General features: G+C 45.4%; 1 protein-coding gene across 1 annotated transcript; it reads left to right on the forward strand.

The window, feature by feature from the left end:
* The first annotated feature begins 1,724 nt into the window (after nt 1–1,724).
* On the forward strand, nt 1,725–13,517 carry CCDC198 (coiled-coil domain containing 198). Its single transcript, XM_066552578.1, has 6 exons — nt 1,725–1,908; nt 5,494–5,570; nt 10,819–10,905; nt 11,929–12,027; nt 12,442–12,607; nt 13,309–13,517. The coding sequence occupies exons 1-6, from the start codon at nt 1,725–1,727 to the stop codon at nt 13,515–13,517; spliced, it is 822 nt and encodes a 273-aa protein (XP_066408675.1).
* Nucleotides 13,518–15,752: the final 2,235 nt, after the last annotated feature.

The raw sequence follows: 15,752 nt of genomic DNA on the forward strand, positions 1-15,752 counted from the left end.
CAGGAGAAAACTCCTGGGAGAAGGGATTTTTCCAGAGAATGTGAATGCCACAGTTCCCCTTGGTTCACCTTTGCCCTGTGTGAAGGGGGGTGACAAACTCTGCCCTGAGTTTGGCACTGCCCTGCCCTGGAGCTTTCCCAGTATCTTCCTTAAACCAAGGGCATCAGAGCACTTAGCAGCCAATGATTTCATTTTTTCATTTTGACTGCAATAAATTTGCTTAAAAATCCAATTCTAGTGGGATCATCATCACTTACAAGTTCCAGCTGAGTTTTTAAAGCAGTAAATGAAATGGGAGAAAGGGATAAAATTCTTCCAGCTCTCCTGGCAGGGACTGTGGGCTGTCCCTAAAGGCACTGTATGGGACCAAAGCTCCTCCAGCCCCATGGTTCTACAGCACAGTACTCAGGAATTTCACTGAACTTCACAGATAGACAAAATAAAATAACATTTTACATCAAATATCCTCAAATTCAAGAGAAGGATGAGCATCCCTGACCAGGATCTCAGCTGGCCCCAGTGACCTGCAGCAAGGGCATCCTCCTGCAGCTCCCCCTCACCCCAAACCTCCAGCTGCTGCTCTTGGGCTCTTTGCTTTACAGAGTAAAACTCTCTGAGAAGGGAACATGGGCAGGAGAGGGGACTGGGGAGTGTGGGGAGCCTGTCAGGATTTTGACAGCACCTGGGTAAAACACCAGATAAAGCACCATGGGCTTGAACATCCACGTGGGTTTCCAGTGCTCCCACACATCCATCACTGCATTTAATTAATTATTTTCCCAAGCTGCTTAACAGGAATGACCTGTTCTCAGCTGGGGGGGGGGGGGGGAAGGTAATTAAAATAAAAAGGGAAAATAGACAGTGAGCATTGAAAAACTCTGGGGGGAATCAGGGCCTTGATTTTACATTTTCATTTGAAAAGAAGAAGGGAAAATAAAAATACAGACCAGGCTGCTCTGCTCCCTCATGCCCTTGTGTGACCTGGGAAAAGCAAAGTCCTGAGAGATGTTGGTGCTTTGTGGCTGAAAACATGAACTGGTTGGGATCTTCCAGGGATGAATGTTTTCTTCTGGGTGCAACCTGGTCTAATGGAAAATATCCCTGCCCATGGCAGGGGGATGGAACCAGAAGATCTTTAAGGTCCTTTCCAACCCCAACCCTATTATGATCCTATGCTTCTATGAACTATCAAATATGACTCACTTTTACCAATATTCTCAGTTAGTTTTGTCCTAAAGCTGCTTTTTTTTCCAGCAGTGTCCTCAGCCAGCAGCAGCAAAGGTGGGGGAAGCTCCTGGGCCAGGCTTTATTCCCGGGCCAGGCTTTATTCCCAGGCCAGGCTTTATTCCCAGGCTGCTTCTCCCATGGAGGATGGGAGACACTTTAACCCTTCTGGAGCTCCAGGGATTGAATTTCCTTCCAGAACCTGAAGATTTAGCACAAAAGCTGCTTGAAGAAATACCTGCAGGCCAGCTGAGGTGGTGGCCCTGGCTGGAAATCTCTTGTAGGTAAAAACCAAAGTTTCTCCAGGCCTTGGCACTGGCTCCAGAGCTCCTCTTCCTGCAGGGGAATGGCTTGGGATGGGTCAATGTTTAACCAAGTTGGGAAGGACGTCCGTGGGAGCTGGCAGGGCCCTGGGTGGCTCCCAGAGATCCCTCTCCATGCTCAGGGAGGATGGTGCCTGAGGGCTTTCCCTGCTCCCCTCAGAGCCCTGCCTCTGCAGGATGGGCCTGAGCTCCTCCAGGGCGACCAGGGTGGCCCCAGTGCCCGCCCAGGGGGATGGGCCCGCGCTGGGTGCCCTGCAGGGGCTGCCCACAGAGCCAGGCTGGGCCCCAGCCTGGGCACAGCCACTATTCCAGCTGGAACTGCCTCCTCTGAGGGAGACCTGGTACGGGAGAGCCTCTGCAGGTGAGGGGGCACTGCTGGGACCTTGTTGGCACCTGGGGTCACCGGGGCTGAGGCTTTGCTGGCTGCTCTGGGGGTGGGTGCAGGGGGGGCGGTGCTGCCTCAGCTGCTTTGTGCCGTTTCTGCCATTTCCAGTGAGAAGATTTAAAATTTTAAAAGTTTAATAGTAATAAAATGGTTATAAGAATAGCAATATCATTAGAGTCATAATAATTTGGACAGTTTGGATTAGGACAATATGAGGCAATAAAAACAAAGAGTTACGGATGGTCCGGGTACCTTTTTCTGGGCAAAATAAGCCCAGAAAAGGACCCACGTTAACAGAGGATTAACCCTTAAAAACAATAACCTGTTGCATATTCATACACCTCATCCATGATGCAGAAATTCCATTCAAACACAGGATTCTGTCTGGTCAGTGTCAGCTCCTTCCTCTGAATCCTAACAGCACCTTCAGGGCTGAGCAAGGCAGGAAGAAGTTCATTTCTTCTGATAATGGAGCAATAAATTCTCTTTCTCTGAAAGATTCAGGTGTCCTGTGGCTGCTATCTCAGTGCGAGTCCTTTCTTTAGAAAAAAAGTATCCTACATAGCATAGTTTCTATTTTAACCTTATGTGATAACCTAAAACTATATTTAACACACTACTTAAGAAAATTAATACAGCATAGATTTCTAACATAACACATCTACTATTCATTTTAATATTTGCCAAAAGCCAATCATAAAATACACATTTTTCACAGCAGGATGTTTCAGCTTTGGGAAAACTTATTTTTCCCCTTCCACTGTATTGGAAAGTGTCTCACTCAGCAGAGCCCAGCTCCTTGCTCTCATCAGACACCCCTGGGAACAGCCCAGCATCCCCCTGGCACCCCCCTGTGACCCCATCCCAGCCCTGTCCTGCCCACCTGCCAGGCACAGCTCTGCCCTGATCAGCATCAGACCCTGGCCAGGTAAAGCTCAGCACTGGAATCAATGACAAATTTCCAGGAGCAGAGGAAGGCAGACAGCCTGGCTGTGCTTCCCTATGAGCAGCCTCTAAACTCCATCCACTCCCAAATCCTTCCCAGAGCCCTGCATCCATCTGGAAGAGGAGGTGCAGCTCTCCACAAGGAGCTGGATGCTGACAAATGCTTCCCACAGCTCTCAGGGGAGTGTGAGGAGAAACATCCATGAAAACCAGGGGGGTGTGAGAAAGGGCGAGGCAGAGGGAGGAGGATCTGCACCCCCAGCACCCCCTCCCTGCTTTTCCATTCCCAAAAATCAATTTCTGACCCACACCAAGAGGTGTTAAGCACTGCTGCTTCACCAGAGGCTGGATATTTCCTCCTGGATCATTCATTGGGTGGCATCAGGAGGCAGTGAAAGCAAATGAACCTCTGGAGTGATAGCAGAGACATTCCCAGAACTGAGGTTTTGGGGAGAATACAAATCAGGTCTTGCTGTAGAAAAGCAGGTTTTAAATACTCCACGAGAGCAAGAACAACCAAATGTTCCTGTTCTGGGAAATTATCACTGAGCATTTAACAAATGCTTGTTAAAAAAGGTGTATTTTATTAAAAAATTAATAAATGCAATCTTCCATTACTTTCCATTTTCAGAAACAAGATGAGTATGCTCAGGAGGACTTGAGTGAAGTATTAGCTCGAGCTGCTGTCTAAATAAGCAGAGCCTCCCAGAGAACTGGTTTTATTTGGTTTGTGAGGGTTCAGCTTGGCTTATTTGAAACCCAGATTCCCCCAGAGGGGAGGATCTGCTGCTGTTGAAGTGCAGGGGTGAAAAACAGGAGAACAGGAGCTACAACAGGAGAACAGGAGCCACAAGGATGCTTTGAGCTGGGGTTTGGTGATTTGGGGACATCCAGCCCCCAGTCCCCAGTTCTGTATCTGCAGAGGATAAGGACAAATGTCCTGCAGGCCCCATGCATGGATAGGATGGGAGGGAAAAATTCAAAACAACCCCAAACACAAGCCATCAAACCTCATTAGGGAGAAATAACTTCCTCAAAGCCCTGCCCTTCACCTGGACAAGCTTCTCCTAAGGCACAGCCACCTCCCTGTGCTGTGTCCCTGTTCCCATCTCCATGGGCCACCTCCTTCCCTGTTCCTTTCCCCTCAGAAACTCCCTGGGCACCCACTGCCTGCAGATAGAGGCAGTAACTCCCTTTAACAAGCTGCTGTTCCACCAGGTGCTCCCTGCAGATGAGGTTTGTCTCCAGAGGAGCCTCCTGTGCTGGAAATTTTCCCCTCAGGCACCAATTCCTGCATGTGTGGAGCAGCCAGAGCTTCACTCCATGGTTAAACATTGCCAGGGCTCTGCAAAACATTTACCTGATGGAGGAGTCACCATCTCCCATATCCCAGCACCTCACAGGAGGAAGAAATTCCTCCCTCTGAGGGTGGTGGGGCACTGGCACAGGGTGCCCAGAGAAGCTGTGGCTGCCCCTGGATCCCTGGCAGTGCCCAGGTGTTCCAAAAACAGGGCTTGGAGCAACCTGGGATAGTGGAAAGTGACCCTGGGATTGTGGAAATTATGAAAAAAAATGATCTTTAGGGTCACTTCCAACCCAAACCATTCCATGATCCTATGGTTGTCTCCTCTCTCTTTCCCAAGAGCCCAACCTGGGGATCTTCCCTGAGGTTCAAAGAAGTGCCCCATAAACTGACCTCCAAAATACTGCTTTTCTTGTTAAATATGACTAAAATTTGATTAAATTTGACATAAAAAAAAGATTAAATTTGACATCAGCTAATATTCTTCCTGCACTTCATCCCCAACTCTCCTCTGCTCAGCCACACCTCACTGAGCTCCGTGTGTAAAATGTCATTTGGGTGCACCAGGACAGTCTGTTGGGGTGAAAAGGTGGGATAAACAGATAAAATGTTGTGTGAAAGAAATACTTCCTGCACATGCAAGTATTTATTTGTGCAAGAAAAGAACAAAAGGGGCAGTGGTGTCCAGCTGAGAGCACCAGCACAGAACAGACCTGAGCCCAGATGCTGTCCAGGCCTCAGAGAAAGCCCTGCCCTAATAACTAACAGGGATCACTGGTGTGTGACACGTTCTTCTGGGCTGAGTTCAGGGTCTGGGAGTGCACCCAGCCCTTCCCCTCCTGCTGCTGCTGCAGCCCAGCCCTGCCACAGGCAGCAAATCAGCAGAGGTATTGCTCAGTCCCACCAAAAAATAACAATGATCAGGTGCTGAACAGTAGGAAAAGACCCAAACTGCTGCCTGGGCCTGACTTTAACAGGGCAGGCAGCAGAGATCAGGGATTGCTTGGCCAGCTGGTGGTTACAGGGATGAGAAGAATCCTTTGCCCACCCAAATCCCAGGGGCTGGGAGAGGCCACAGGAGACACAAGGAAGGTGATGGTCACATTTAGAAGCATGAGTGGCTGTAGAGGTTTTGTTAGAAATCACAGGCACACCCACTTTACTTCTGCAGCCAATAGAATATTCCATGTGTCACTGGAATACACAGCCAGGGACGTCAGTGGGACATGCCAAGCAAAAAACAGGGCACAAAGCTATTGCTGAGTGCACCTGATCACCCAAAACCAACTTCATCCATTTCTTCAACCTTTAAGGGCCCCTCTCTTGGAACACCTTGCCAGGACAGGATGGGACCAGCATCATCAAGCAGCACCCACCTCGAAGGCCTCAGGTAAGGCAAATTGAAATATTTGTCTCCTCAAGCCAGGTCTCACAAGCTCTTGGAGATCTATTTCACACCCAAGATAGCTCAGCTACCTCAGAAGGCATAAAATCAGCAGGATGGCTTCTGTGGTAGTGTTGGAAATAAAAAAGTGTTAATAAAAGGCAAAATAACCAAACTCTTTAAGAGAAAAACTGAGCCAGGTGCAAGAGGTTCTTGCTCTTGGTAAAACACAAAAGTGATTTGTTTCTTTGTTCTCTTTTTTTTAGTAAATTGCTCAGGTGGGACTTTTTGGCTCTTGTCTAATGAGGTGAAGTCCCCCAAGTCCTATGAGGTGGCTTTTTCACTGAGGAGAGAAACTTCTGGGGTTTTTTCTTTTTTAAGGAGACAAAGGATGGTTTTGTCACTCCATCAACAGGGGGGGCACATTCCAACATCGAGTGTGGAACCTCCCTGGGAGCTGCTCTGATGGACCCCTCCCCGTGGGCTTTTTGGGCACAGGGACACTGTCACAGCACCAGGGGGAGAAGAAAATACCCTACAGCAAATAAATACCCTGCAGCAAATACCCTGCAGCAAATAAATACCCTACAGCAAACAAATACGCTACAGCAAATAAATACCCTACAGCAAATAAATACCCTACAGCAAACAAATACCCTACAGCAAACAAATACCCTACAGCAAACACCCTACAGCAGCACAAGGGGGAAGCCCTGCTTTTGGGTGATCACTTGTGTGCTCTGGAGACACCCAGCAAGGACAAGTGTCCCAGGGTGGGACACGGGGCCACCTCTGCTGGGATGTCCCACTCCTGCCCAAAACTCAAACCCCACGGCTCTACCTGACCTAACAGCCAAGATTTGCCTCCACACAAGGGCTACCCAGACATAACTAAAGCTCAGAAATACCCTCAAATCTGTATTTCTCTCCACTGTACTTTGTGGTGATTGTGAGGGTCCCCAGGATGAGGTGAGAGATAAGAATTTGACTCCATATTCTCAGAAGGCTGATTTATTATGATATGATATACTAAAACTGTACTAAGGAAAGAGGATACATCAGAAGGCTTCACAAGAGTGATAATGAAAGCTCCTGACTCCTCAGTCTGACACAGCTGATGGTGATTGGTCATTAATTAAAACCAATTCACATGGAACCAATCAAAGATGCACCTGTTGGTAAATGACCTCCAGACCACATCCCAAGCAATCAGATAATTCTTGTTTTCATTCTTTTCTGAGGCTTCTCAGCTTCCCAGAAGAAATTCTGGCAAAGGGATTTTTCAGAAAATATTATGGTGAGAGTACTTGGCACTGGTGAGGTTACAGCTCAAATCCAGTGTTCATCCATGGGCATTTCTTCCTAATATCCAACCTGAATCTGCTTGGAGCCACCTGGTCTAGTGAAAAGGGTCCCTGCTCATGACAGGGTTGGTCCTTAAAGTCCCTCCCAACCCAAAAATTTCAGGTTTCCATGATCCTGTGAACAGTAAACCCACTGGAGCAAGGATTCTTTGCTTCAGACCTCCTTGCTGTGATTATGATCTTTTAAATGTAATAAAGAAACAGAAGAGCCACCAAATGGGGTCACTTAAACCTGCTCCCCTCAGGGCTGTGGCTCTGGGTGACACTGGTGGCTTCAGAGCTCAGAGGTTGCCACCAGCTATGGGATAACTTGTCCCTGGGTCTGGTGGGATGCTGCAACGGTGGCATCTGAACTGAGCCCTGAAAACACCCTGAAAACTCTGAAAAACGCCAATCACTTGTTTTTAAAATTTTAAAAGTTTAATAGTAATAAAATGGTTACAAAAATAGCAATGTAATTAGAGTAATAATAATTTGGACAATTTGGATTAGGACAATACGAGACAATAAAGACAAAGTTATGGACAGTCTGGGTACCTCTTTCTGGGCAAAATAAACCCTAAAAAGGACACATATTAACAGAGGATTAACCCTTAAAAACAACAGCCTGTTGCATATTCATACACCTCATGCATGATGCATAAATTCCATTCAAACACAGGATTCTGTCTGAGCAGTGTCAGCTTCTTCCTCTGAATCCTGATGGCATCGTCCTGCCTGAGTGAGGCAGGAAGAAGTTCATTTCTCCTGATAATGGAGCAATAAATTCTCTTTCTCTGAAAGATTCAGGTGTCCTGTGGCTGCTATCTCAGTGTGAGTCCTTTCTTTAGAAAAAAGTGTCTTACATAGCATAGTTTCTATTTTAACATTTTGTTACAACCGAAAACTATACTTAACACACTACTTAAGAAAATTAATACAGCATCACTTTCTATCACAACACATGTAATAATCATTTCAATATTTGCAAGAAGCCAATAATACAAAATGCATTTTTCACAAAACCTGTCATATGGAATCATAGTTTCCTTCGGAAACCTCTGACCAGCACGGAATTTTTAATTATTGATTTTATTTCCATCCACCATGTGTTATTGAGATACTCATTGTTAACACTCACCCCAGGACACAGACTCTGTCAATCCTACCCTGTTCTGCTGCTGCTGCTCCTAGGGAGTGTTCCCAGCTCCAGCAAAAGCCTTTTCCCTGTGGGAATACTCTCAAAGGCAGAGGAGCAGGATGATGTGGCCTTCTCAAGGACTTGGAGCATCTTGGTCAGAGAATATTTCCAGACAAAAGCCTGTTCACAAAAACTAAAGGGAAAAGTCAATTTTCCAGCCTGGGACAGAGTTTTACCCAGTCTGGGGTTTTTTGGCTTGCCCAGCAGGGCAGGGTGATGGGCTGGGGGGGTGGGAGGTTTTCTGCCTCCATCCACCCTGCGCTGGTGGCCCCAGTGCCTTCCTGGGGTGATGCCAGCCCGGAGCACGGCTTGTGGTGGCACATGCTGCCATCTAGTGCCACCTTCCAGCTTCGTGTTTGGCTTTTTGGGGGGTTTTTGATGCTAAGAGATGTGCACTCTCATATTTTCTGAAAAATCCCTTTGCCAGTATTTCTTCTCCTGGGAAGCTGAGAAACCTCAGAGAAAAATGAAAAAAAATATCATCTGATTGCTTCTCCTGTTGTTGTTTCGCTCTTTGTAATGTGGTTTGGAGATTGTTTATCCAACAGGTGAATGTTTGATTGGGTTCATGTGAATTGTTTTTACTTAATGGCCAGTCACCAGCAGCTGTGTCAGACTGAGGAGTCAGTCACGAGTTTTCATTATCATTCTTGGTAACCTTCTGTCTGTATCTTTTCTCTATTCTTTAGTATAATATATAATATAATATAATATAATATAATATAATATAATATAATATAATATAATATAATATAATATAATATAATATAATATAATATAATATAATATAATATAATATAATATAATATAATATATCAGCCTTCTAAGAACATGGAATCAGACTCATCTCTTCACCTCGTCCTGGGGACCCTGCAGATATCACACTTGGCACTGGGGACTAGTGGGGAATTCTTTTCATGACACTGATTTTCCCTCCTGCATTTTTACACAGATTCAAAATGACAGCTCAGGATTCAGAAGCAGTTCAGTGCAGACATGGCCCTTTTGAGTTGTAACTTTTTTTTTTGTTAGGGTTGGGATTAAATGTGTGAGATGGTGTTTTTTGTTTGGATTTAGATGTTTATTAGTTTTTATTTATATTATAGTTTTATAAATTGTGAGTTTTATAGTATTTTATTTTAATAAATTTTAAAAATGGAGTTGTATCTGTTTTTTATAAGGTTTTTAAGGATAAATTGTTTAATGAAGAAATGGCACTTAAATTATTTTCATTTTTAACAATAATTATTTGTGATTTGTAATGTGGACTTTTACATTTAATTATATAATATTACTTACACTTATGAAGAAGGTGAAGAAGAAGGACTAATTTTTGTTATAAAATTTTTATCTTGTATGATATATATTTAAAATAATATATAATATATAATATATATTAATAATATAGTCAATATATAATATATATTAAATAATAAATAATAAATGAAATATTACTATATTATATTCATTAATACTTAATATATAAATATGAAATAATAAATATAATATAGTAATACTTAATCAAATAGATTCAATGTAAAATAATAAATAATATATAAATATTATTTTAATCAATATTTTAATATATATTTTGAAACTTTAGACCCTAGGTTTTCTACTATGTAATATTATACACTTTTATTTAAACTATATACTCATAATCTTAGTTATATTTTTTAATTTTGGAAATCTTCTCCATGGCCTCACGTCAAATGCAGAGTTCTTTTGGGGGTCAGTTCCTGTTAGCACAGAAAATCTAAAATGCTCTGTGTAACCAGGCTTCCAACATGTCCCCATTTATTGGCCACTTGTTCATAATCAAGGAGTTAATTGTGTCCCAAATAAAATATAAGTCATAAAAATATAATTTTTATTTAGCTGTACTGAGCTCCCCTCCTAGGAGGGAACTCCAAGTGGAATCACCAGCCCTGGGAGTGTTCCAAAATCGTGTGGATGTGGCACTGGGGACATGGTTTGGTGCTGGACCTGGCAGTGCTGGGATAATGGTTGGGCCTGATGGTCTGAAGGGTTTTTTCCATGGACACCAAGCCATTGAATGACCCAGCAACACCTCAGAGCTTGGCATGACTTAAGGAGGCTCCTTGAGATAAAAATCCATGCTCAGAGCAGCCTATAGAGCAGGGCTCTGCCTGTTTTCACCTGCCACCAGAAAAGGAACTTTGTGCCTGTACTTCTGCACAGTTCTGCAGAGAGAGGCCTTATTTATTTAGGCCAATAAGAGGTCTTATTTAGGCCAATAAGAGGTTCTTATTTAGGCTGGACAGAGGGAATGGTGCTCCAAGTCTCCTCTAATTGGGATCTCCCCTTGGATGACCTGATAGGATTTTTAAGATGATTAAATTATACACACTCAGCTTTGCCATGAAGCAATCTGAGCTGTGGTTTTGCTTCACTCTGGTCTTGGATGGAGCTGTGGGCATTGTTGGGGTTCAAGGAGAAATACCTGCAGGGTTGGAATTACTGTCAAACTGGGGCTTTGCTGCCTGTGCTGAAATGCAAAAGGTTTCCCCAGTTTTGCCACTCCTGAAGGACCAAATGGTGCTCATCTCCCTGAGATGCCAAACTCCTCCCTGTATCCCAAGCAGCTGGGCCAGAATTGGAGCTGGAGGAACGTCAAAGTAGTTTCATATCCTGTTTTATGATCCTGTGGAATGAGCAATGCTAAATGTTATAAATACTGGACTTGCAGAGGCTTGAACCTGCCATCCCTCCCCAAGCAATCACTCCTGCGAAGCCCTGGAGTCAGCCAGCAGTGGCTGCAAGCCCAAAACCAAAGGTAAGTGCATGAGTTTGTGCCCTTCCCCAGGTCATTCCTGGCTGCAGGCTCCTTTCCCTCCCCCTTGGGCACCCTGAAGGGCAGAAGTTAGTGTTTAACCCCTGGCTGTGCTCCTGTCCCTGGCTGAGCCCAGGACACTGAGCTGAAATGCTGCCATGTGGGTGAGGATCCAAAATAAGGGGAAAGCTTCCTGATCTCCAGCATGACAGTTCCCTGGATGAGATGGACCTGCTGAGCCAGGATATTTAACATTTTAGAGGCTAAAAGTATGAGAGGCATGTGTTTAAATGAGTTATTTGAGCACCCATCACTTGCAGTTGGTGGGGAGAAGGGAGAGACCTCCTCGCTCTCCCTGACAGGAATTTGGAGCCAGGTGGGGCTCAGGCTCCTCCCAGGGAACAAGGAATGAGAGGAAGTGGCCTCAACTTGTGCTAGGAGAAGTTTAGATTGGATTTGAGGGAAAATTCCTTTGCTGAAAGCATTGTCAAGCATTGAACAGGCTGCCCAGGGCAGTGGTGGAGTCACCATCCCTGGAGAGATTTCAAAGCTGTGTGGATGTGACACTTGGGGACATGGGTCAGTGGTGGCCTTGGCAGTGCTGGGAGGACAGCTGGACTCCATGATCTTAGATACCTTTTCCAACCTTAACAATTCCATAAGTCTGGTTTAAAGGCTGCAAACACTGTGTGCCACAAACAGCCCCTGCAGCCCCAAATATTCAAATGCCGTTCTTCCCTTTGGATCATGAGATTATCTTGGAGAACCAGCTCCAGGCAGTAACACCTGGGGGGACAGAAGCACGAATACATCGTTTTAATGAAGTTTTTTCCCCTCCTGCCCCTGAGCTGTGGGATAAACTGCAAACACAGTGGAAATCTGTGCTGAATTCCTGCAAGTTGGCAACACCAGGAGATGCTGGCTGGATTTATCTAGGAGTGCCCGAGGGGTTTGTGAGCTGGTGGCTCTTCCTTTCTCTTTCAGAAAGTGCAGGTGTATTTATTTGCATCTTTAAATACCTTGTAGGTGCTGGAGAAGAGGGGGCAAAGCCTGAATCTCCTCCCTGGCAGGAGGCAGCACTTGCACAAGCTTCAGATGCTGGACTTGACCCGCAAGCGACGAGAGGTAATGCCAAGGTGGATTTGGGGAGGGGATGGGGGTCTCTCTCCCATGGACCAGGAGGCTTCAGACCTTTTGCTAGGAATAGGAAATGAAGCTTTCCCTGAGTCTTAGGCCGAGGGCTGGTGGGGAGCATCCCCAGGCCCCTGTGATCAGCAATTACCTGTGATTTTTCCAACGCTGTGCCCTCATTTGGCCGTGACTCACAGAGAAACCAAAAAATCCCTGTCCCAGTCCTGTCCTGTCATGTACCCAGTCTGGCAGATTCCATTTGCTCGGGTTAAACTACTCGACTGTGCAATTATTTCCAGGGCCAACGCCCTAACACTGTGCCACGTCGAGCTATTAAAGCACATTAAAGCACATTAAAACACATTCGCGCCTCTGCTGCTTGTGTTGACAACTCATTTGCAAACCCAGGCGGAGCTGAAGAGGAATCTCCACAGGGAGGCGAAAATCAATAAGCAAAACATCAAGGAATTCAGCCCCAAGGATGTCCTTGACACTCCCCAGAGGGGTGACAGCACCAGCAGCCCGGACCCCATCCCTGCTGGGCACAATCAGCGTCTTCCTGAAGACGACCCTGGTAAGTGGAATAATTTTCCAAGGCGATGCAAAACTCACCCGCCCTCCTAAATGTCATCAGAGAAATTTCCCTGTGCAAGATTCTTCCACTGCTCCACCTCCTGCAGTGATGAGAAGCAGGTTCAGGGGGGAAGGGGCTGTGTTTGCAGGACAAAGCACTGGAATGCTCCAGAGAGCTCTCTGGGGTAAATGTGACACTCACTGAGGCTGATCACTTTTTAGGTTTAGGGTTTTTTCCCCACTGTCCCTACAGAAGTGGATCTCAGCTACCTCTGCATCCTGACCTGTCCAAGGGATGAGCCCTGTCCAGCTTTGCCTGCAGGTGAAAACCTTTGGCACAGGCTGGGAATGTGGAAGGCTGGAAGTGCTTAAATCAGTGAAAAACTCACTGAAGGTGCAATTCCACCAGGAGCAAGGGGAACAAACCTGGCTTCCTATTCCCTTGTGGCTCTCCACCTCAGCTCTCTTCCCCTTGGGGATAAAGCCATATTGCCAGACTCTGTAATTTCACCAAACATCATCCTGAGTGTGTTACACCTCCCCTGCCCCAGACATGGGCTCTGGTCTTACAGGGAGCTCTCAGGATTTTCCTTACCTGCTGTCCACAGCCATTCCCAGCTCAGCTCCAGGTGACTGAGCAGCTCTGCAGCTGATATTATATTTTTGATATTTTATGATATTTTATTTTTTTCTCTCCCCCAGGACTCTGCAGGGCTGAACCCTCTCCAGACAGGAGGGGGAAGGTTGACCTGTGGTTCTGCAGGGAGCCACGGACCAGGGATCTGTTCTGGGACTCCTCCAGCACAGACTCAGAGGAGTGGGAAGAGAGGATTCACCACAAACCCACACTCTTGAGGACCAAGACAGAGAGAATTTCCCTCTTTGATGACTTCTTTGACAGGGATTTCTAGTGGCATGTGCCAAAGAAACAAGCCCCAGCTCTGGAGGGGCTGGGATCCCCCCAGCTGGATGGGCTGGGGCTGGAGACAGTGAGTGTGGAGGAGTGAGGAGAAGATAGGAAAAGGCAGATATGTCACAGACATCTTTTCACTAAAAATCCTTTCTTAGGATTTTTTTCCTTCTGAGGAGCTGAGGCCTCAGAAACAAAATGTAAGCAATGGTTATCTGCTGCTGTGGAATGCAACAGGTGGATCTGTGATTGGCCCATCTTGGATGTTTATAATTAAGGGCCAATCAAGGCTGAGTTATCTCAGAGTCAGAGAGAGCTGCCTTTTGTTATCATTCTTCTTATTCTATTCTTAGCTCAGCCAGCTTCTGAGGAAACCTGTCCTTCTATTTCTTTTTAGTATAGTTGACTCCATGTTCAGAAGGCTTAGTTTATTATTTTATGATATATCATAAAATAATCAACTAAGCCTTCTGAACATGGAGTCAACATTCTCGTCTCTTCCCTCATCCAAGAACCCCTATGACCACTGTCACACAGATATTTCTAGTTAAAAAATACAATTTTGAGCTGAAGGGGGCATTGCAGTCAAGTTCTGTACCTGTCCCAGATGCCATCCTTGTTCTAGACCACAGTCCCCTGATTTCTAAACCAGGGGTGTAATTGTGGCTTCTGAAAGCATTTTATTGTAGAATCAGAATGGTTTGCTTTGGAAGGGACCTTAAATATCATCTAATTCCAATTCTGTAAGTGCTGGAAGTGGAATTTCTGTGAGTGTGGGCCAGTGGAAAGGACATCTGGAAATGAGGAGCTCACTGATGTGGGGTGAACAAAAACTCTCTGGGTTGTGTGGCTGAATCAAAATTATTGGGGAATAAAGCCTTGGATGGAGCAACAGTGAAATGGGGTAGAGAGAGGAGGAGGGGGCTGGGGAAAGTTCTGGGTTAACCCCAGATATTAAATTTCAACTGAAATGAAATGTTTCTCTTGCCTTTGAGTTCCTGTTTAAACTGGGGCTAACCTTTTCAAAACCACAAACCCCAGTTCAAAATGCAAGGTAAAATTATTCCTTTAGAAAGTCTTTAAATTACATTTTTTCACATTTCTAAAATTCCTCTTTCACTTTTGTGGCTTTTGGTTTGTTTTTTTCAGTTTGTGGGGGGTTTTTGTTTGTTTGTTGGTTTTGGGTTTTTTTATTATTTTCTCTTCTTCCTGTCCTGCACACAGAAATACATGTACTTGCTTCAGAACTAACCACCAGATTTATATATAATCTGAAAAATCTGGCTTTGGTTCATTTTTTTTTTTTCCTGTCCAGGGTTCAGTGCTGGGGAGTGATTGATGGAAATGGAGAAATCTCCATCTTTTCCTGCAGACACTCTCCCAGGAATGCTGATCAAGGCTGCAGCACCTCCCAGGGATTTTAACAAGCTGCCCTGTTGCAATCTGACATTTCCAACCACATTGAAAAATAGGATTATATTAAGGTGTCTGATCTATCAAAAATGCTCTTGCAGTTTCCATCTCACATAAACTGAATTTTTTTATTAAATGATCTCATTTTCCTTACAAAATAATTTGTTACCTGAGAGGGAACTTCACCCAATTCTCCTGTATCCTGTCTGGTTATCCCTGGAGGTCCATAAAGGCCACCAAGTTTGTGGATTCACAGCACTTTATATAAAAGGAGATTTCAGTGAAATATCACTGTTATTTTAACGTGGCAAACCGGATAAGTAGAGGATTGGTGAAACACGAGGGAGGGAGGGAGGGAGGGAGAGATTTCCCCACCAGCCCTGATTGCCAGCGCCAGCTTTGCCTCTGTTTGCAGCTGCAGGCCAAGGGCATCAACCCTTCCTGGTGCCTCCTGCTTCTCTCCCTCCCTTCCCACCTGGTCTTTCTGGAACTACCAGGGGGGCAAAGCATCCTCAGATCAGCTCCTTGCTGCAGGGCAGGGGCTCCAGGTGTAACAAACACCATTACCATCACAGCACTTTCATCTGGAAACCTGCTCCTCTCATTTTTCAAGGCAGAAGAGCGAGATCTGAGTCAGTTCTGGGTTAGCCAGGACAGATGAGGCTTGTCCTGCATCCCTGTCCCCAACCTCTGCTCCCTCCCTCAAAGCTGTTGTGGGGTGTCTGCACTGCACCCTCAGATTCCTGATTTCCACAGCCAGGAAAAGAGCAGGAGACACATTTTTACACTTATTTAAGGGAGTGAGACACCCATGGCTGACTCA

Source organism: Molothrus aeneus, chromosome 6, assembly GCF_037042795.1.
Source record: "Molothrus aeneus isolate 106 chromosome 6, BPBGC_Maene_1.0, whole genome shotgun sequence".
Classification (NCBI taxonomy): Eukaryota; Metazoa; Chordata; class Aves; order Passeriformes; family Icteridae; genus Molothrus; species Molothrus aeneus.